Below are 23,327 nucleotides of genomic sequence, written 5' to 3'. Positions count from 1 at the left end.
CCTCTTTCCTTGGCAGGAGATGTGCACGAGATGCAGTTTTGGCACACAAAGAAGGGCCAATTGTTCCCCTTTGTGAGGGAAACTCTTTGCTGAGCTTCTATGGCAGCTTTATGCCACAGAATCAAGACAGATAGAGGATCCAACCCTGACTGTCTTTGGATAGGTAGTCAGGAATATCTTCAGTAAACACATGCTCACCATCCACAGTTTCCAAAGAATTTCTTCTATCATTATTTAACAAATCTAAGGAAAACACTCGCAAGTGAATTCTAGGCATTTTGATGAGTACTGTATGTATGGTTTGTTCATGGACTTGTAAATATTGAAGGAACTTTAGGGTGTTTTAAAATTATCCTGTAATACAGCAGGAAATGGCATCTAGCAGGGAGCAATTAAGAAATGCTAAAGATCATTCAAGAGACTACTTACTGAAGAAATAATTAAAAGTCCGTGGAAAGAGATGACCTTGCATAACTACAGAGTCAGTTGCTCAAGATCATGCGTTTATGAACCTTAGGGAGAAGGTTGCTTCTCCCCAATTTTACAATCATGCATATCTTGGGATATTCATGGTTAGAAGAGATTCAGCAGTGGGAATTTATATCCAAATGCTACAGCAAAGGATCCTTGAATGACCATGTGTTCACTATTGGGGAATCAATGCAAAGTACAGGCTTTCAAAGAGAAAATATTGGCCTGATGTCTTCAGAAGCACAACTTATACCAGAGGTTAGAAGACACTCATTTTGTAAACACGCTTTTGTTTACAAACTGTGCAATGTTTGTTAATGGGAAAAAATGCAAAGTTAAAGGAAGGAACAAGATGATTCTTTCCTTGTGCACCTCACACAGGAACTGGACACATGAGCAGAAGTGAGAGGGTTTGTGTATCTAGAGCTCTCTGGAATTTATGCAGCTCTGCCTAAATTTTTTGTTCCTAGTCAAAAGTCATGAGTCAAAAGAACTCGTAATACAGAAACTAAAAAGAAACACATTGCAATCATTGAAACAGATGGTTCAATAAAGCTAAAACCTTTTTTTTTTACTCATTGAAATATCAAATTCAAAGAAGGCAAAATGTATTATTTTGATAGTGCTAACATAAAATGTAATATAAACACAAGTAGTGTGAGCGCAGTATTGAACAATTTTAAGGAAATTTAAATAAATATGAAATGAAAATGATAGAGCTGAAAGAAGGCATTTTTGCCTTATGGAAGAAAAAAGTTTCAGAAATACTGAACTTCAAACACGAAAGCTGAAATGCTCAACTTAAATGTTTCTTCTATAGGCGCCTGGCATATTGCCTCAAAGACTTTTTAGTCTCAGTGAAACCGCATTTCTTACAGTTCCAGAAAAGCTCTTTTACCAGTTGTACCACTCTCTTCCACTGGGACGGAAAGAAACAGGCAGAGAAGAGCAAACGCCCCAGGGCACATCAGCTGTCTCTGCGCCCTGAGGCTTTGGGATGCAGAGCATCCCCAACAGCTCTTGCTGCTTGCAAGTGACCCTGCACTCACACTGTGACTCCATTAGGGCTCTAGGCCACAATTAAGCCTGAGGGACAGACAACTTACAGGAAAAGGTGAGACCCCTTTTAAATTGGGCACCACCAGTTTTAGGCAAATGGAAGAAGGCCTTGGAGGTGGTAGAAAGAATGAGAAGAGCTCTAGGAAACAGCACTTAGCAGGAGAATTTGGAGTGATTTGGTTTGTTTTAACTGGAGAAGAGAAAGGCTGAATCATAATGTAATGCAAATACAAAAAATTAGCAGGAGAGACTGGTAATCTGTTGTTTGTGTCCACTGAGGGTTAAACAAGAAGATAGCTAATTAGCAGCCAGGATTTGGTTTAATTATTAGAAAGGAGTCTTTCCAAACCACTAGGTAAGCAGGTAGAGCAGCTCTCCAAAGCTTGTTTAAGCAAGGTTGTGAAATTTCTTTCACAAGGAGCTTTATTAACAGCCTAGACAAATATCCATCAGGCAGTGGTCTGCATACATTTACTCCTGCCACAGGGAAGCTGGGCCAGGATAGGTCTTTGTGGTCCCTCCCAGCTGTACTTTCCTTTGATGCTCTGGGATGTGTTTCAGTGCTGGCTTTGTTTTTCCCAAGAGCCAGAGTTTCTGAATGCTGACAAAAGCAGCTTCTTGGAGGAGGCTGGTGAGAGAAAACTGAAAAGAAAAATGGCTTAAATAGCTATTAAAAAAATGACTCAGTTAGCTGTCCTCTCCCTAGCGAGGGAAACAAAGAGATATCTAACCTCAGCTATAGGACTTCTTGATCATCTGGTTTATATTGTACTGTTTTCTGGGTTTGTTTTATTCAGGACCACACCTGTTTTCTCCTTTATAAATGGGATAGCTGGTCGTTGCAGTGCTCTGGATCCCTGCAGGAAATAGTTCCTCATCATTGTTGATTCTTGTTTTGGCTGGATGAAAGTTTGTTCTTTTGGCATCTCGCTCATGCATAGGGCCCAGCATCTCCAGTGCAGGATGGGGCAGGCTGCAGCCATAGGCATCCTCCACCAGCAATTTCCTCAGTTACACAGTGCAATCTTGTTTTGCCACTTATAAATCTTCCCCTCTTCCTAAGAATTAATATCCTTCCTTGAGAAATAAGCTTGAGGCAAAGATTAGTGGCAGAACAAACGGCAAGCAGAGCTGGGCTGTCACACAGTTAGGGAAAGCCACTGAGTGCCAGAAGCCTTTAATTTCAATAGAGCAAAATATATTGCTTGGGCAATGTCAAAGTATAAAACACCCTGGATTAGATATCCCACCCTTTGTGCAGGGAGAATGAATTTGTGTACAGTTGCTTTTACACTGGGGCAGATTCTTAGGGGTCAGCAGTGGTAGGGGACAGATATCCTTACAGAAAAGGGGGGATCAGACCTGCCTCTTCTGGTGTGTCTGCAAATATCGTGCACACTGCAAGTTATGACAAGATAAAGAATAAGGGAGATAATTCTGACTATCTATGTTCACTTGTTTTTAAAACAGCAGATTAAAAGGCAGGATGGCAGCAAACCACTGCTCAAAGTAAAGGTTGTCCCGAATATTTGTGGAAGAGAATAAACTTTACAGTGTTCACTGCTTGGAGCTGCCAGTCACTTTTGGATAGTGAATTCAGTCCTTTAAAACTTCCAATACTTTCAAATTCTGAGGAAGTCCCAAGTACTTGACAAGCAAGGTATGCAGAACCAGGGCCTGAAGAGAAGCAGCATTGCGTAGTCTTACAGAAGAACAGAGAAAGCTGAATGACCTTTACTTCAAACGAAAGTCTGCTCAAATCCATACAAAGCAAAATCCGAAGAGCCGATTTCAGCAATGATCTTTTATTTGGACATCTTTTGTACTTAGAAATAATCACACCCACATTACTTAAAATCTAATAAATTCTGAGTTTAGTTGATTTCACCGAAATGTTTTGTTTTCCAACTCATGGATAAAGTGTCTTCTCAATAACATTGAACATCGTGTTTCATTGCAGGGGCACTGATTTTCAGATTAAAACCTGAACCCATTAAGTTATAAGCCATGATTACATCCAGCTGAAATTCAGGTCCTGACACTTACAGTATTATACAAATCAGGATCATGAAGAATATTATGACCTTGAAGCTATAAAAGACTGCAAATTTCCAGACATACCATTTAAAATGCTTTGAGCAAACCTAGGTCTAATACTTAGAATTCAATACAGGAAACAGTGTATGAGGATCATTAGATATAAGCCAGGAATATAAGCAGTCACGTAGCATGTCATAAAGACTGCAGGTCAATTTAGCTCCAGTTAGGCTAAACAGACCTTACAGGATAAGAAAATGCCGGAGGTGCAAGACAAATGTGTAAGCAAAAGCCTACAGGAACAGTTTCAGTACAACTAGCCAATAAATGTCATCATTGCCTTATGAAAATTGAAGTAGATCACATACATGGTCATACCTGAACACTTAGATTCAGACACTGTATTATCAATACAGGTAACAAAAGAAGGCTCAGGTCCCTGACTGATCCTCTGTTTGTGCAGAGGTACCCAACTGCAAAAGCCTTAACATGCCTTAAACTTAGTGGCTGAACTTTGGTAAGTTAGGAAAGATTTGCCCCAGTAGGTAATTTGGCAATCAGAAATTCTTCAAAATAATACTCACTTTTGCTTTTATATACGTACTTTTCCTCTTTCTTGGATGCTTGTTCCATTTTCCTTCTATATCCATAGTCACACTGAAACACATTTCCTATCACAGTAGCACCTGAACTTGCCATGTAATGCGACATACCTGTATTGCATTGTTTGTGTTTAATCACTGAATTTGCATTGTTAAACTGCGATATAAAAATCTTGTTATTGGATACTGTAAAAACCTTGTTTCTTCCTTGGAAACTGTTGTTCTATTGCCAGCTTAATTGTTGCTGAGTTTTGCCTATGCAGTAGAAACAGTCTGTGCAGAAAACACCAACATGTCAGTGGAAGCCCTGAAGTTCCAAGGCAAAAACCAAGGTTTTTTGACTGAAAATTCTGTGCCATTCACCACACAAAGATGACAAGATAACAGATTGTCCTTTCCAAGACTGACTCACCACAGAGAAGTTCATTCCCAGTTTAGGTACAGTAATCACCATCTGAGGAAAGCACACTGAGTTCAAGTTGATTCCCTGAGCTGTGATTGTGCTTCCACCACTAGGAAAGATTTAAAAAAAAGAAAAAAGAAAAAAAAAGATGAGTAGGATAATGATACATCTGCTATGATAATCTTAATTACAAATTATGTTTTAGAGTAAATGACAACATAAAGCCAGAATTAGGGATATATGTGGTGAATGCAAATACATGGCTCTTAGCAGTAAGCACAAAGCCAGAATTAGGGATATATGGGGTGAATGCAAATAACATGGCTCTTAGCAGTAAGCATAAAGCCAGAATTAGGGATATACGGGGTGAATGCAAATACATGGCTCTTAGCAGCAAGATTATTTTTCTGGGAGACAAATTTTACACTTGCTATAACAACTAATCAAATACAAGAAAAGAAAAATAATTTTTAAAATTGTTGCATGGCAGGATATAAAACACGTGTACATTTTAAAGGAGGGTGTATACTTGTGCTTAGCATTTGCTAACTTACATAACTTATTGCTTTCAGCAGTGCTGAAAAAGGTGTCTTTTTTACTGCTGACATTTTTTTGGCAAAGAAAGATGGCTTGGATTAGAGCTACTGAGACCATAAATATGTCACTTAAAAACACACATATGCTACCATTCATATATATTCATAATATTTATGTAGGCCTGGATTTAGACTGTTTTAAAATCCATTTGCTCTCCTGAGTCCTGCTGACTTGTCACATTAAATGATTTTCCTCACTCATCAGTGTGATGTCCAGACGCAGTGTAGGAGACATGCTTAGCTGTGCAGTATGTATCTCAGCAGGACATCACAGGTACACTCGGCAGCAGCTAGGAGTTAAATCACATAAAGAAAAGAGGTGCCCTTCCCCCTTCTCCTTCACCTCTGAGAGGAAATGATCTGCCCTCTGCAACTGCACCATAATAGAAGCAATTGGCATGGCAGATAGAGATAAAAATGCAATTTCTTTTGATAGATTGCTGTGCAGCATGTCTATTCTTCTTTCATTCCTTACTTTTCTTATTTCTATAAGAAACTTTTACTTACCTAAGAAAAGATTTGGCCGGATGAATTTTTAAAACAACGGGGTCTTCTCTGTATGTGAAATGACCGCTTGCGTCTCGAATGGCTTTGTCGATTCCCACTCTCACACGATATTCCTGGGGAATTCGTTGTGCTGGAGTGTAGCACTCCACAGTGCTTGCTGATACACTAGAAGAACAGAAAAGGGCTCGCTTGTCAGCCTTATAAAACATGTACTTGGTTTAAAACACTGCCCTTTAGTGAGCCCCAATCTCGCCTAAGGATCCACTTACAAAAAAATGTCATTAAGACCCCCACTGGATGACCATACTGCAACAAACAAGCATGGTGTGAGGGGGAAACAGCAACACTGCTTAGGCTCAGTGTTGACTAACACTTTGCCTGCTGGAAGGTGTTTCCTCAGTGCTTGTGACAGCCACATCAGCCCCTGCACCCTGCGAAGGCAGCTCCCAGCCTGGAAAACAGCAGCATACTTCAGGTTTAAGGAGAATGACTTGTTCTGCTGTAACCACTGGCTAATGTGGTTCTCTTTCAAATCCACAGGGTTTACTCTGTGTTAAAAACCTCAGGAAAAGGTGCTGGTGGAGGATGTACCAGCATGTCCTGGGGGCACCTGCTGACTGGGGGCACTGCCAAAGGGTAGGCAGAGGGTAAGGAGAACGGAGGAGAAGGTGTAAATTTGGGAAGAGCTGGCTGAATTCAGCACAGCAGTAGAGCCTCCGGGATATTCACCTTTCCCTGGCTCTCTCACGCTTGGCCCTGGAAGTGCTCCTCCTACACTGAGCTCAGTGGGTGAATGGGCAGCAGAGGGATGAAGGATCTTGAAGCGCATGAAGTGTGGCCGCAGAGAGCAGGGCACATCAGAAGCAAGGGTAACAACTGATTGGAGAAGCAAATGTAACCCAACCAGCTGGTTTCAGCGATTTGGGCCCCTCCAGGAGCCCCCCAAGTGGGGCCATTCTCCAGAGATGTAAGAGATTGCCTCCAAATTAGACAAAACGGGCATTTGCTGGCACTTCTGAAGCTTTCCAGGAAGGTGGGGTTCACCATGTGCTGTAGGGTTCAATAGCTTGTTCATATGTATCTGGAAGCTTTTTACCATCTTATAAAGGGAAAAATAAACCCTTGATCTTGCTGCCCTCGAAACTGTGGAAAGCTGCCAGTTTCGTAGAGAAATACCTGCCCTGAGAAAGTGGCTAAGCCCTGTGTAGAAGTCTCAAGGGCTGGTGAGAAAGAGGGGTGCTGGGGATGCTTACTGGATAAGCCCCAACTATGGTTCGATACCTAGAGGTCCACCTGACCAAAGCAGATGTCTGCCTCTGAGCTGGCTGTCATCTCACCCCCGCAGCAGATTTCTCTAATGGATCAGATGAATTATTTCCTAAAGGTTTATATATTTATCCATTAGCTGACCAGCTGAAATGATGACATCAATAAATGCCACCCTAAACTGTTAAGCAGCCATTGAACAGAAGTGCTGAAGACAGATCTTGGTAGTGATTAAATATCAGACTTGAATACCAAAATCCCTTTCTTGATTTAGTCAGTCTTAGCTGATTTGATCGAGAGCATACAATAAATCATTTAGCAGCAAAGAATAAAATTTGTCTTTCCTGACTTTAAGTCTGATGTTAACTAACAGGCTATTGCTTGCCCACATTCTCTGCAAGTGTGATATTTCACCACTACAACTTTCCATAATCATTAAAAGAGACTTAAAATTTAGAGGAATTGCTGGACATCCTCTTCCTGGAACACAGTGAGCCGGATTCTGCCCTTGGCCACAGAGGTGACAATTCTGGAGTCCCCTGCTGTACCTGAAAACAGGACCAAGCAGGATTTGCTCCATGGTAGAATGGCTACCAAATTCAGAATGTTTCTCTGCCCTTAGCAGAGAGTATGTACTTAGTATTTAACATTCATATTCAGCTGGGATTGAAGGCATTTCCATACAGAGGATGTCAAAGATTCTTGACTGAGCTCCTACTGTACAGTGCCACAAGAAATTCTGGCTTAATCCTCAAAATGATTTTATGTATACCAGGAAAAGTCCCAAACTGATGCTGGTTTGGAGGCTGTTCACCGATAGCAGTGCAGAAATAGCTGCTCATCTGCATGGGATACACATTCCCACACTGTTCAGGTTTCCACAGAACAAACCAGTAGGAATTGGTAACTCGCACCCACTGGATGCTCACTGGGAGCTGCTGTACGAACAGCAGCTCTTGCTAATACAAAAAAGAGGGCTGACTGTATGGAAGTTGGGATGACAAAAATGATCGGAAACAGGCAGTTTCTGGTCCATTAGAAGCCAATTTGCTACTTCTCTATGCAACCTTTTAATGAGGTTGATGAAGGATTAACACAATAAACAAGTCTTCCAGGGAACCGTTGTCCCTTCTAGAAACCTTTCAGACATCCTAACCTCAGGATGTAATCCAGAACTGAATGCTTACTGCAGTATCATTTGTTTGTTATGAAACACAAGGGGAGGAGGGCAATGCATGTTTGCATTTTTTTTCACTGCAAGACATTTTAATCAAGCTATTCCAGTATTAAAGGCATCACTTCTTAGTAAGGACATTACCTTTGCAAGGTGCACAGTTTCTCACCAACAAAAATCCTTCTATTTTTTCCACTGTTCAGGTATTTTCCAGATATAGTTAGCAATGTTCCTCCAGATTTGGGGCCATAGGTGGGAGAGATACTTGTTATTACAGGATTCTGGGCAGGGGTAAAAATAAGAAGTGTTAAATTATTTTCAAAATGTGAAGAGGAAGACTCTTCAAACAGTTGTTAGCATTTCCATGAAGTAATAATAAAGCAAGCAAGAATATAGAATTACCATACTGGATTGGACTCATGAGGAATCTCCTTCCAGCTAATATTGAAGCTAATTTTGACAACAAAGTTTGAATCATAGTGCTTACCACATACGAAAATGTACTGAATAGTGTTTTGCCATGTCCAACAGAAACACTACTGGATATATTAAAACTTGGATTTTTTGCAGCAGGAACTGTGCATTCCAACCTTTGGAAAACAAGGAAAAAGACTGGATTACATCTTTTTTTCTGGCTCGATATTCTGTATTAAAATAGAACCACTTTAAACTCATAACAATGGAGGATCCATACCAAACAAATCATCTATCTATGTGTGTCAGGAACATTTCAGAAATAACAGCTAAAAGAACTGTGGTTGTCTTTTTTAATACTAAATACAAACATTGTGGTGTTTATACTTGGCCAGAGAAAATAATTTTAGTGTATCAAATGCATTTTGGATAAAGAGAAGCATGCTAAAGAAAACAAATACCTCCCATTCAATGGCTGAGTTGGTTTTTGGAATTTTCCTTACGTGCCAAATTTTGGCGGACAACAGGATTAGAAAAAAATGCATCATATACACAAGTTTGTTGTATAAATTTTAATGTTACCAAAAATCGAACTTAAGCTTTTGTGCCAGCATGTGTCAATGTATTATATTACATCTACAAAGTCTCATAGATAGAATTACAGAATCAACTAGGTTGGAAAGACCTTTAAGATCATCAAGTCCAATTATTACCCCAGCACTGCCAAGTCCACCACTAAACCATGTTCCTAAGGGCCTCATCTATACAGTTTTTGAACACTTCCAGGGATGGTGATTCCACCACTGCCCTGGGCAGCCTGTTCCTATGCCTTATCACCCTCTTGTTGAAGAAATTTTTCCTAATATCCCATCTAAACCTCCCTTAGTGTAACTTGAGGCTGTTATCTCTTGTTCTATCACTTGTTACTGGGGAGAAGAGACCGACCCCCACCTCACTACAACCTCCTTTCAGGTAGTTGTAGAGAGGGATAAGGGCCCCTCTGAGCCTTCTCTTCTCCAGACTAAACAACCCCAGTTCCCTCAGCTGTTTCTCGTAAGACTTATTCTCCGGACCCTTCACCAGCTTTGTTGCCCTTCTCTGGATGCGCTCCAGCACCTCAATGTCTCTCTTGTAGTGAGGGGCCCAGAACTGAACATGTGAGCTAGTCTGCTTAAATAATTTTGTTTGCATTAAGACTGTTCAGAATAGCAGATGGGAGAGTGCTCAGTACTTCTGCAGGGTGACCTTTTTGCTGCTATGTATATGAAAATTGTGAAGCTGTGCCACAATTTGCACACTGCTTTGGTAGTAGACAGTCATATGCTTTGAACTGAGAAAGGATGTTCATTGAATCTCATAACCAGAATAACCTCTCTCTTAAATTTAAGCCATTATCCCACCATTCCAAATACTTCTTTCTTCCTGAGGAGGAGAAGGAGTAGTGCAGCTGAGGGTCACAAGCCTCCGGATGACGAAATACCTGCATCTTCTCACATTTCCCTCCAGCAGCTTCACAGATCAGGAAGACGAAGGTGACATAACTGAGCCCAGTGGGATCCTGGCCACAGGAACCTGCCTCCTTTTCAAACTTTTGAATAGTTTCAATAGCTCCCACAGATGTTGAACAGCATTTTGCAGACAAACCAGAAAAAGCTGCTGCAGGAGCTTTTGGCATTAACTAGATTTATTTGATCTCCATTATGAGCCCTCTTTTTCTTGGGGAGCTTATCAAACCAAGGGGTTGTTTCCTGTTTGAAATCTCAGAATCAGAGATGACACTTTCAGACTGAATGTTAATACTGAAAAAAAAATCCATTCCACATAAAGAACATCTGTATAAAAGGAAATTCTTGTTTTAGGTTTCTTACTTGTTTTTGTTGCTAGATTTTGCTTCCAGGGCACAAATTTGTCCTCCAATATGGATTATTGTATTTTTTAATTCAAATCTATTGTTTTTGCTGAATCCGAAGTCCCATCCACACAGTGTCAGTTTTGTCCCACCTTCCAAGGGAGCGCTGCTCGGAAGAATCTGTTAAAAAAATATTGCGTTAGTGAAATCAGGTTTCCTTGAACTTCAAATGAAGTTAAAGAATGTGCAAAGGAATAATTTTAGAAAAGCATTTCTTCTGGTAGACTACGTCCTACCATTCATCTTAATTGTTCTTCACCTTTCATTTGTCACATTATGAGCTTTCTCTGACAGTAGCAATAAATAACAAAACCTATACTAGAAAGCTTTGAAGGATAGTGTTTAGGGGCACTGGACAAGCTGTGCATTGTAATAGTCATTTAAATCCTGCTGTTCTTGTCTTTCACATTTTATTTCTGGCATGTTAAACATACAATGTACTTATTTTTTTTAGAAGCTGAATGCTGAACACAAAAGAGCCCCAAAATGACCATTTTTTGTCAGCTTGATAAAAGTTGGGTTCAGAGTGAAGAAGCTTCAAAGACACCATAATCTGGTATCACATTGGCTGAGATAAAGTTAACGTGACTTCTGCTGTTCTTTCCTTAAATCTTTTACATTTGGTCACCTCTAATTCTGAGTTAAAAATAAACTACCCCTCAGAAACACAGAGACAATCTACAAAGGAAATGCTTTTTTTTTTTTTTTTGTTGTATATTGTAAATTGTCCTGTAAAATATAACAATGGTGGGAAAAATGTAAGAACACTATAGAAGTCTTACAAAACTCAGTAAAAGTACTGGTCAGTACTGCCATGAAAAAAAAAAAAAATGAAAAAGACATTGGTTCAGGGTTTATGGGGACTTTTAACAATACTGCTTAATTTTGCAAACATACCAGTACCACTGGATAAACAACAGACAATGAAAGACTGAATTTATACTTGTAGCCATAGTGCCTAAATTTCTTCGTCTTAATGCTTTAGTGATACTAATTTTTCCCCTAAAATGCAATACAGCTGTGCCTTTCAAAGGACCCGACTTAATTTTCAAGCTGAAAGGAAAGTGTTTGAGAGATACTTGGCTATTATTTCATCTGGATATCCAGTAAGACAGCACATTTCTTTTCAACTCTCTTGTAGCTATACTTCAAGACTCTTACAAATGAACTATTGTAGACAGAAAGGCAGCTGAAGAATACTTCAAAAGAATTATACCATATATTCTATATGGGGAAATTTACTGCCCCCATTAGAAACCAGACAAAGAGTCTGATCCAAAATGCACTGAAGCCAGTAGGAATCTCTTCCATTTTAATGAGCTCTGAATAAGTTCTCAATAAGCAAAGAAGAGGGAACCTATGCAGGAACAGTACTTTTGCACAAATCCCATAAAAAAGCAGTGATGCTCGCACAGCCTCCTGACACAAAACTGCAGCCAAGAGCGTGGAGCAGTACCCCATGGAGTTTGTGCTATTCCCAAGTTTAATTTTCCCTTATTTCTTTGGGTTTTTTCCTTCAAAATCTGGATTGACTTCAGATCCTAGTTTTCCACTTTGCCTAATATCTCAGCACACTATCTATTTTTGGAGTAACAAAACCCTAGCAGAAACTGGAATTGCTCTGTGGGGGTACAGGATGTCTCGATGTTTTGTACAATAATGCATTGATGTGTGGCATTTGAAGAGTTTGAAATATAATCCACAAGTTAGCAAAATAAGGGCGTTAAAATCAGGCTTCACTAAGCCAATCAGAATAAAACCCGAAGACACTTAACTGGTTTTGAGTGATCTTATCTGCCAAAAGAGACTTGTGATAGCAGACCATGTGCCTTAATTGAGGAAGAGCAGAAGTATTTACTACATTCTGCCAGCAAATTTAGAAGGCAAGACCTCTAAGTAGATAGCAAGTTCTGCAGAAATTCCTCCAGTGTTTTTATTCATATCTTAATTTTTGTTCCATTTGTTCTGTACAATGAAACCTCTGAAAGTTAAATGTGATTTCCCAGACTTGTTCTTGGGAGTTTACAGGAATGAATAGTGAACCAATAGTGAACCTCCTAGACTTTGAACTGAGGTATACACAGACATCTTTCTGTGTGCTTATATTGCACAGGAAGTAACAGAAAGTAAGCAAAACCCAAATCAGTTATAAATGCCATGAAATTCAGGGTTCAAAAGTTCTCCATAGCAAGGAAACTCCACTGATAACATGGATCAAGTCCTGCTGCAAGGCCTGCCATTCTGCTTGTCCCTGCTGCTCTCTGGACTTTGGTTGAAGGCACATAAAGTTAACTTTTCTTTCTTGTTTTGGAAAAAATTAAAGCATTGTGTTTTCCTTTTGTTTATGTTGACAGCCATTGTGCTAATATCCACTCACATAGTTTATAAATTGTTGGAAGAAAGTATCTATTTATTAAAGTTTCATCAGCCCATTCATTCTAATTAAGAGACAGGAACATGCACAGGCCACATGTGAAATTTCCAGCAAAACCTCCAATCTAAACAGGCAATAGAAGGCCTGATGTTCTCGATATGTCTGAGACAAAAGCCAGCTAAACTGACTTAGGTTAAAAACTTTAAAAACAGCAACAAACCATAGCAGATTTTTGACCACAACAAAGAATCAAAAGGGAGACCAATTTATTTCTTCTTACACACCGTTCACCTTTCAGCATGACCTGAACGCTGCGGGCAGATGCCTGCAATTTGTTCCAGCACCAAGTGATCTTTGAGGAAACTCCCTTGAGTCCCCCAGCTCTCCAATAGCACTGCTTGCCCAGGCTGACAAAACACGCCTCGCTGTTGGCAGAGGCAGTGGATGGGAGTGGGGTACAGTGTCAAGGTGTGGGGTAGGACCCCATGTCCCAGTTCCAGCCCTGCTGTGCTGTTGGTAGCAGGAAAATGCCTAGGCAGAGCCCTGCAGTGCAGGGCTGCTCCCCACCCCCCATGGCTCCAAGGAAAGTGCTTAAAGTAGGGCAGGGAGACAAAGGTTTCCACAGAAGACTGGGTTTCCTCTCTGCCATCCCTCCTGAAATAAAAATCCAATTATTTTTTTTCCATTGTGTACCACTCTGTGTAATAACCTGGGAAAACTTTGTTGAAGACTTAGCTAGCTAACGTCCACAGGACCAGACCCTTGGAGAAGATCCCTGTTCCCCTCAGGTTAAAGCGATCATATGACATATCTCAAGCAGTCTCTCCTTCTGAAAGCTACAAAATATTAGGGAGATGTTCAGACTGAATTTCAGATACTATGCAAAGCAGGTCATCCTCTGTTTGTTAGGAACAAAACAAGCTTGTTTCTCATATTTTATGCATATGGGTTTAAAGACAGATCAGAAGATGATGAATAATCTGTTTTATATTTTTTTCAGTAATCATGTTAAATGTCATGGTCCAGTAGAGCATGAAATCTGTCTTAACAGCTAGCAATCCGAAGGGATTTAAGTACTCAGCTGCATTTTTCCCCTTACAAGCCTTCTAGAAGTAACTTCTACCAATGTGGGCATACTGTAATTTGAGATTCACTTTAAGATCTGTCAGTGCCACAGATGCATATTCATTACCAGGGTAGACTGGGCTTGGCAGGGCTGAGCCACATGGGGAAGGGGAGCACCCTCTGCCCCACATCCAAGGCATGCTCCCCTGGATGAGTCCTCCCAGTGACTGCACAAGGACTGCAGAGGTGGCCCTGGGGACACCCCTCTCTGTCTAACCATCTCTGCAGAGGGTCCAGGCGCTTGATTCTTAAAACTGCCGAGTGCACAGACTCATAATTGAAATTAAAGAGGGCTATATGAGCTCAGCACCTCTGAAAATCAGAAAATAAGCAGTTCCAAGCCTTAGAAATCTTTTAGGAGGCACAGCAACATACAGTCACTGCTGGAAAGTTTTGCCAAGGAAAAAACATTAAGGGATACTGCTTGTGCTTGAGCACTAGGGCAGACAAAACAAGCTGTGCACGGACAGGTCAGTTGCTTGGGCCTGCAGAGGTCTTCGAAAATGTATCAGGACTAATTCTTAGTGTATCCCTTTGAATTGGTCTCATTCAAAGTAAGGCCAGAAAGGACCACGCGATCATCTAATACAGCCTTTTGAAATAAATGTTTTCTTGTATACAGGGAAAGTAAACTACTCACATTCTGCATTAGCAATTTTTTAGATGTCTTTGCCCAAAGGTAAATGGCAACAGAAGGCAAGGCAAACACACACACACCCTTTTCCATCTCTTTTATGTTTGATTTCTATGACGCTTCATTGTTCATTGACTTTTGCCTGTTAGTCCTAAATTTTATATCTGAAAGATGAATCGGGAAAAAAAACCCAACTCATAAACATGTGTTTCTAAATTTGTTTCTAGATTATTAGCTGTTTTGCCTGCCTACTCTTTAAGAAGTTTTTGTACATAAAATCATCTGCTTGGTTGAAAGAAATACATGATTCTTAAAAAAAACCCCTTTTCTCTCCCTTTCTCTCTGAGATTTTAGCATGACAAACTTTCTTCTCTGTTTGTAAGCTGTATGCCTATAAAGGAAATCTATTTTTAACTACACATTGTAGTTTAAATGCACTAACAAAACGAAATGGGTATAAATGCTACCAGAAAGTTTTATGCTTGTCCTTCTCTCAGTTTTCTGGTCTGTTAACTGCCCTGCAAACCTCTGCCTTCACAGCTCTGTCACACTTCACACGGGATGATTCGGTTACACATACAGCCAGCCGGTATGAATCCTGCATTAACCATAGCTAAACTATAACAGGAGTGTGCCAGCGCAGCTCTCAGCTCATCCATGCGGTTGTTCTTGCACACCCTTGATGGGCTTTGGCTGGTTGGCAGCAGTCTCCTGCTGTCCCCTGTCCCAGGCAGGGATGCAGCTACAAGCTCATCCCCCTCAGTGGCTGGGGGTTCTCCCCACGGGATTGAGGAGCCGGGGAGGGAAGTCAGGAAAAAACATCTCCCCCAGGGTGATGCTTTGGTTGACTGCTCTGCCACGGAGCTGAGGTAGGGGACAGAGGGACTCTACACCACACTTTCCTCTAGTGATGGAGCTGCATGGAGATGGAAGAGGAGCAGGGCTGGAGAGCTCCTGCGTCAGGGCAGGCTGTGGCAGCTGTGGGTGGGAGGTGCTTTCCTCTACCTCCTCCCTTTGAGAGGGGTTGGAGAGGAAGAGTGCTCCTCTTTCACTGGCCTTTCCCATCAGATCCCTGACAGGCTGCCTCAGACCCATGTCGTTTCCCCCTCAACAAGTGCTTTGCAGGGCCAAGGCTCTCCTGTGGCAAGCCAGGATCATCGGGCAGACCTGTCCACCACAGAATCATAGAATGGTTTGGGTTGGGAGGGATCTTAAAGATCATCTAGTTCCAACCCCCCTGCCGTGGACAGGGACGACTGACCAGGTTGCTCCAAGCCCCATCCAACCTGGCCTTGAACACTGCCAGGGATGGGGCAGCCACAGCTTCTCTGGGCAACCTGTGCCAGTGTCTCACCACCCTCACAGTAGAGAATTTCTTCCGTATATCTAACAGAAGTAAAACCAGTAAAACTACTCTTTTTCAGTTTAAAGCCACTCTCCCTCGTCCTATCACTACTTGCTCTTAAAAAAAGCCCCTCTCCAGCTTTTTTGTCAGCTCCTTTAGGCACTAGAAGCCGCTGTAAGTTCTCCTCAGAGCCTTCTCTTCTCCAGGCTGAACAACCCCAACTCTCACGCCTGTCTTTGCAGGAGAGGTGCTCCACCCCTCTGAGCATCTTCTTGGCCCTCCTCTCATGAGCACCTGAGTCCACCGCATTCAGTGAGAGTATGTGCATCCAGCCAAAGGCTTGATAGACACTGTCCAAGGGGAAGTCAAAGAAAGTAAACACTTCATTTGCCGTAACTGCATAGAAATAAACAGAAAATGTCCACAGAGCACAGACCACATTCTTCCCTCAGAGATAAATACATGAAATCCCCCATTTTACCTCATAAACCTTAGGCAAGCAGGTCTCCTGGGTCCAGGTGCCGCTGGGGCAGGCAGCAGACCGAACGCACTGCTGGCCACACCAGCCGCACTCCATGAAGGGAGGTGCCAGCAGGCACTGGCTGCAGGACCTGAAGTGATGGCAGCCTGGCCCCTTCAGCGGGATCTTCGTTACCTATTGATAGAAAGACATGATGCACAGATCCTTTTGAGTACACTCAGTAAGCGGCAAAGAGAGTCTCTTTTTATGCAGTGTGCCACGGTGCTACTCAGATTTCAGATGTGCAAGCCGTGGTTCAACTTCTCTTTAGCTCAGTAATTATAGGATCTTATAAGTAATTTAACTGACATGATTTTAAATTCGCTTGGGAGAAACCCTAAAGGCATCTTACTGTTATATACAGTTACTACCAGCATCTGGTGTTTACAGCAAGATAGCATTTTTTGCTGATGGAAAAAGAAAATAGCAGTGTGCTCCTCCCAGTTCTGCATTGGTTCTTGGAAAAAACAGTGTATCTCAGTATGCCTTAGTTCATATGTTTGTAAAAATAGGCACGATGGGTATTTCAACTTTGGCAAGGCTGCATTAACATCTGTGACACATTTCCAGCATGTGACTGCCCATGTACCTGTTTTTTCACACCCATAATAAACCCTTCTGTATTATACCTAAAATATGAATTAAAATGTGTATTATTTAAAATATCAGGCTATTCATTATAATAGTCACTCTAAATAGATAATAATTATTTTTAGTCAAAATAATAAAATCAATAATTACTAAATAAGTACATCATACTTTACACCTCAGTCCCTTCCTTAAACTTATTTGGACATTTTCTTGAACATTACTCTTATAAATATCTCATATATTTCTAATAAATGATTAATAACCATCTTTACTAATGGCTGATGTATTTCTGTAAATTCTTATAGAACTCAAGGGGTCAAATTATTGCTTATGATTATGGTTTAGGATCATCTGTAACATTATCTGCTGATGTTTTAAACCTATTCTACAATGCATATCTACTTCTGACAATAGCATATTTATGACAGCTCTTCATCTTTTATTAACCCTTTGCAGACTACATGCTAAAGTAATTTTCAAGCCTTACTATGAACACTAACTCCCCATTTTAAACAAACCCATGTAACTCTTGCACACACACCTCTCCTTCAAAAGTTATGATGTTACGACACAAACCAACAAAAGCCAGGAAACTGTGAGCACCATTCTTTTCTTAAGCCATTGTGTGTTTTTTCTTTGCGAGCACTTGAATTACGGACAGGGTTTTGGCCTTAAAATTTGCATTTCCTGGCTTTTGTTGGTTTATATCACAGCTCTTACATTATTTAAACATTTCTCAATATTAGGCCACTATTTTGTTTAGGGAGGTGGGGGGGGAGGGGGAAATCTTGAAGGAAACTTACCCCTCCAATGTTCCCAAGGGAATGGCAAGGCTGGGAGGATGCAGAGCATAAAGCAGCAGCGTGAATAGTTGCTCTTACTGAAAGCTGCTGCTCTGAAGGCAGGTTTCCACAGTGCACAGAAGAGTTAGATTATGAACCACTCACCTTTTTCCCAGTCACTACCAGGGTATAGCCATCATCTGCTAATGAATTCTCAATAACAACTTGGGGAGAGACAGGGTGGGAGTCGAGCTGAAAGCTGACATGTGGCGCTGTGAGTTCTGAACGGGAAACCACTATCTAAGAAAGAAAGAAATTGGGAAAATCAGCAGGCAGTGTGTGATACAAATGCATGCTGCTCAGCAGTCTCACATTCCTACCACTTCTCTGCTTGCATTTATTACTTTACATTACATTGCATAATATTTTGCATAATGTTCCATCATGATCTGATTAAAGAGCTATAAAATCTACTTTATTTAACACAGCAAAATCATGGCTGTTGGAGGATCCTGAAAATACATCGTATTTATTAAAACATGAAGGACTCTCTGCATGCTTTCTAGTCTTTAATTTCAGGTATTTATAAATCAAGCCTAAAAAATGAAGATGGGTCACTTAGTCAGCCCTGTACATTGAGGAACGAAGAATTTTATCTACAAGGTCTATTTAAAAGAATCTTAAAACTCCAGGCCTTCAAAAGTCAAAGGTATTTCCATTTGTTTTCACTTTGGTCTTTCAGTTTGAAAAGTAAAGTTTACCCTGTGTCAATCGTATCTGGTCTTGATGCACGTGGGGTCATTAGAATGCAAAGTTATGGCAGGCACAGGTCGCCACTGTGAGCAGCGCTTCAGAGCCACAAATACACGGAGCTTGATTCCCAGAGCTGGTGAGGTGGCTGTTGCTGTAGGCAAGCTCCTTGCAAAATGTGGCTGGGCACCTCGAGGTCTGGCTCCTGCTGATTTCTGCGGGAGCCAGGTGTCCAGGACAGAGTGCTCAAAGCATGTCTTAAACAACAGGGAGAGCTGGAGACTTCCTTGGGAGATGCTCCAAAACAGGAGCCTAATTTAGTTGTCCTGAAGCCCCTTTGCAACAGCTTTCTCTCTCTCTCTCAATTTTAGGAGATCTTAGGGAGATTAGTCACACCAGTATGAAATTCCCCTACTAGTCATCTCTCTGCATCTTGAGTTACCTAAATACTTCTGAGAATTTGGGCCTACTCCTGCAAACACATGCTTAACTTTACTACTGTAACTTTGTTGACTTTAAAGGGATGAGTCATGGCTGTTAAGCAGAGGCATAAAGCATCTGCAGATTGGGGTGGATATTTGATAGCGAGATTTTATAGGCTTGTGCCTGTGATCCAGGAAGATGCGTGCCCAAATGTGATAGCATCAAGCAACAAAGGCAGAGGATTGTTTACATGAGGGAAGATCATGTTCATGTTTCAAAAGCTGCATCATGTGTAGTTTACTTAAGGAATTTAGATAATCAACATTTGCTGAGAAGCTGAGATTCAATGGGGTTCATTATTTAAAAAGACTGAAGCCATTCTGGAAATAACTTGTATGTCAAATGTTTAATTTTTCACTATAATGAAGCTTTTCTTTTGACTCCGAAGGCAGCATCAGAACAGCTAGGACATTGACTTACATGATTTCACTGGCTTTTCATACTGCCAAGGTCTTTCAACAAAATGGCGCACTCCAAAACTAGACTTAGAGATGCTGTAATTACAGCTGATGTTTTGTTGTAATTCAAGACTTAAATAAAATATATGAGAAGTTAATTCATGGCAATAGTGCTTCACATCCCAGAGGTATTTATAGCTTGGTGTTACAAGAAGCTTTTCTTTTTCTTTAAAATGAACCTGGCTTTATTAAAGAATCTGCTGCAGGTTTGTTTCACAGTACAGAAAGTGTAGCTTTTCAAAATCAATAAGGCCTGACCATTTTGGTGACACGGAAGTATGGTCTCTGACTCAGTCTATTAGGGCATGAGCTCTGTTTTTATATCAGGACAATGAAAAGTAGAATGGACTGCAAAGCTGCATGAAAAAGCTTGATTAATGTTGGCATTATGAGGAGAGGTAGCACCACAGCTGCAAATACCTTTTTAGTTGATCATTAGCCATGTCTCATCTCGAATACCCACTGCTATAAAATGCTAAGAATTCTTTTCTATCATTAATCCGGGATTCCTCTTATTGCCAAGCATGCTTTCTGATTGAGCCACAGTGTTAACCCTTTAAACACATTTGCATTGCAACTTCAGAGCAGTACATGAAAATTTGGGTCTTATCTCTACAATCTTAGAAAAATTATTCAGTACTTTAAATGTTGACTAACCTTTATTATACTGAGGCTGACAGTCAAATCACCTGCTCAAAGACCAAGTGAATAGACTTTGACCTCATGACATACAGGGAGCTCAAATTACACTTCCTTACTCATTTGGGACTATGGAATACAAGTTAGGAGTTTGCTACCAGCCTACAGTGCTGCCATAACAGATACTAGATGCAAAAATGCTCTTTCTGGTCTATATAACTGTGCAGTTTTTGCACACAGCAGCCCAGTCCTTGAAATTCTATCTTACCCTTATCCAACATAATCCTGAAGTAAAAAGCAATTTCAAGACAGCTTCTACAGCAGGAAGAAGAGGCTACTTACAGCTTCAGAAACCTCTGATTTTTATTGCTTTGGACTGAACTGGTATGCATACAGTGTGGCTTTAATCTACCGTGGACACACCACTGTATAGGGGCTACATCTACTATGGAAATGCTTCAGTCCTACAGAACTGTTTCTCTTTACAAAGACTATAAATTCCTGATTTAGTTTTATGTTTGTTTGATTTTGGTTTTGTTTCTCTTTTTGGGGGGTGGTGTTGGGGTTTCTTTACATTTTAATAATTAATTTAATAACCAAGTATTCTCCAGAGCTTTAGAGAAAAGAAAGGATATTTATGTGCCTGCACTCAAGCAGTTAGGACAGAAGGAAGGTCTTGCACAGCTTAATAACTGACCAAAAGAGAACAAACAGGTGTTAGCAGTAAATGGTCAAGCCTTGCAATAGTGAGAAGTCACCAGGTGTCTGTGCTGGGAACCATACTCTTCAACATATTCCTAAATGAGTTGGAAATGTTGTTGAGCACCCAATGACAAACTTTTCTGATGATCTGAAGGTATTCAAGGTGATAAGGATGATGACAGTCTATGAAGGATGGCAGAAGGACTTTGCAAGACAGCATGTCAAGGCAATAAAATGGCAGCTGAAATACAACAAAGAAGATGAATTTAAAGTGGCATATGATAGATAGTTCCATGAAAGTATCATCTCACTGCTCAGCAGCAGTCAAAAAAAAAAACGCAAACCAAAACCCCCCAAAACCCCAAACCCCAAACAAATAAAAGCTTAGGAATTATTACAAAAGCATTAGAGAACAAATCAGAAAACATCCTGATGTCATAAAAATCCATGGCTTGCCCAGACCTTGAATTCTCTGTGCAGTTCTGGCTGCCTCATGACAAAAGGAGTATGTTAAAATGGGAAAAGGTTCAGAGGCATGTAACAAAGATGATGAAAAGGCTGTGATGAACAACTGAGTAGGGTAGGTGTGGAAATGCTATGAAAAAGGCATACAGAATCATATGTGGGTAGAGACTGACTATGTACTCTCTTCTACAAAAGTACGAAACACCATCAAAAGACAAAAGTGAGAGCTGGGTTTAAAGCAAACAAAAGAGTAAGACTTCCTAGTAATGCATGATGACCTATGGGACTCCTTGCCGAAGGACGTGAATGCAAGAGGAATACACATTCAAAGGGAACTCCACATGTACATGGAAGGAGATAAACAGACAAAATCCAATAGCTCAGGAAATCCCCAGAATGGAAAATAGTTGGAGGCTTGAAGCAGAAGGTATTACATATGTTGCCTGGGTCTCTGGGCATCTACTTGTCACCACTGCTGGAGACAGAGCACTGAACTAGATGGACCCTTCATTTAAACCCATGTGGTTCTTCTGATGTTCTTGCAAACAACTCTCCTGAGAGTCACATTCATTACCAGTAACTACAACCACATCCTTCTCAAAGCAAACACAATAGTTATGTCCCTCTAAGAGAAAACCAAACAAGTATGTGGTCTTTCAGCATAGCTCAAAGCACTTCCATGAAGATAACAGCGAACAGTTAGTTAATAAATATATTAATTAATATCCTTTATATTTGAAGTCAGTGATCACTTAGGTCCATGAGTATGAAAATAATTCATTTAACTATTATTTCATTGCTATCAGCTAGTATTAACGTTAAGTGAGAAGACTTGACTTCAGGTTCGTTTATACATAATATGGCAAATCAAGAGTGTAATAACTCGAGTTAAAAACCAGCATGCAACAACTTCTTCTAAAAATCATTCTGATGCTCAGTTCTGCTAGTCAGCAGGATTGAGTTACAAATGTTACTGTCTACATGTTGAAATATCTTCTGCAAAAATGAGAGGCCTTCTAAAATCAATCCCATCTAAGTATCATATTGTTATTTTTTCCCTGGATGTCTGGCAGGTGTATGCCATTACCCAGTGAGAGATAGGCTCAGGGTTAACTTTACTGTGTAATGCCTCAAATGCCCTGGGATATGCAGCGTAGCCTTGCAAAGGGCACATATGTAGCTCTCTAAATGCAGTATATCATTCTAATCCATGGAGAGTATAATGGATCTCCTCTGAAAAACCTAAGCTTTACGACTCAAACTGAATATTAAAACATGTGTGCTCTCAAAACAGTTATCTGGCATCAGGTGTTAATTTTAATGTGACGATATGGATTTTGCATTATGCAGTATTTGATGCTTTTTTGTGGCAGCATCAAGATACATTCTTTACCACAGAAAGAGCTGCTATTACAAAACTTTAAAAAATTGAGCTATAGATATGAAAATGTTACTTATCAAGAGTTTGACAGTTTTCTGTTTAAAAATGACAAAGCGGGAAGGAGTGCAACTATTCACATTCCTATCAATGCACATATGCACAGTTTGCATTTAGCCTTAATTAGGTCAGACTGCCAGTATTGAAGAGCCAAGGGAGTTGTTGGACCACAGAGCAAGGACAGCAGTGAGCATTGAGGATAACCTTTGCAATGACTCCATGGGCATCCTATCACTCCTTCCTCCTTCTGGCTCTGTAAGGGTTAAGGTATGTATTTCTTGACCTCCTTGCACTTGCTTCTAACATGCTACTTGCTTGCCATTTGCACTGGTGGGTTTTGCTATGACTACATTTCTCTAGTGGGACAGGAACTAAATCAAAAGAAGTTTGATCATTCTGAAGGTAGAAATGGCTTCCAGCATGCTATGATATAAGCAGGATCTGAACAACTATGCTGAAAATTGCTAAGCTTTGTACTTCTTTGCTCCGCATCAGCTCATTTTGCTGGTAAGAACCATGGCTTTGAGCCTCGATTCCTAGAGTGGTGAGGACTTGTCACTTTGCTGTTTCCAAGAGGAAAGCA

At 40.6% G+C, this 23,327-nt stretch overlaps 1 protein-coding gene across 1 annotated transcript in view; it reads right to left on the bottom strand.

The window, feature by feature from the left end:
• Window positions 1–23,327, bottom strand: part of MET (MET proto-oncogene, receptor tyrosine kinase) — a gene marked incomplete at its 5' end in the record, with an annotated part of 54,621 nt that overhangs the window by 24,740 nt on the left and 6,554 nt on the right. The window contains 7 exons of the mRNA XM_010021230.1: window positions 4,582–4,681; window positions 5,676–5,840; window positions 8,260–8,396; window positions 8,603–8,705; window positions 10,398–10,558; window positions 16,398–16,571; window positions 17,975–18,109. Coding sequence (XP_010019532.1) covers window positions 4,582–4,681; window positions 5,676–5,840; window positions 8,260–8,396; window positions 8,603–8,705; window positions 10,398–10,558; window positions 16,398–16,571; window positions 17,975–18,109 — 975 coding nt within the window. The remainder of the gene's footprint in view (window positions 1–4,581; window positions 4,682–5,675; window positions 5,841–8,259; window positions 8,397–8,602; window positions 8,706–10,397; window positions 10,559–16,397; window positions 16,572–17,974; window positions 18,110–23,327) is intronic.

This window comes from Nestor notabilis, unplaced genomic scaffold (genome assembly GCF_000696875.1).
Source record: "Nestor notabilis isolate BGI_N333 unplaced genomic scaffold, ASM69687v1 scaffold929, whole genome shotgun sequence".
Taxonomy (NCBI): domain Eukaryota; kingdom Metazoa; phylum Chordata; class Aves; order Psittaciformes; family Psittacidae; genus Nestor; species Nestor notabilis.
Note: the sequence above shows the minus strand (reverse complement) of the source record. Positions and strands in the feature narration are given on the sequence as shown.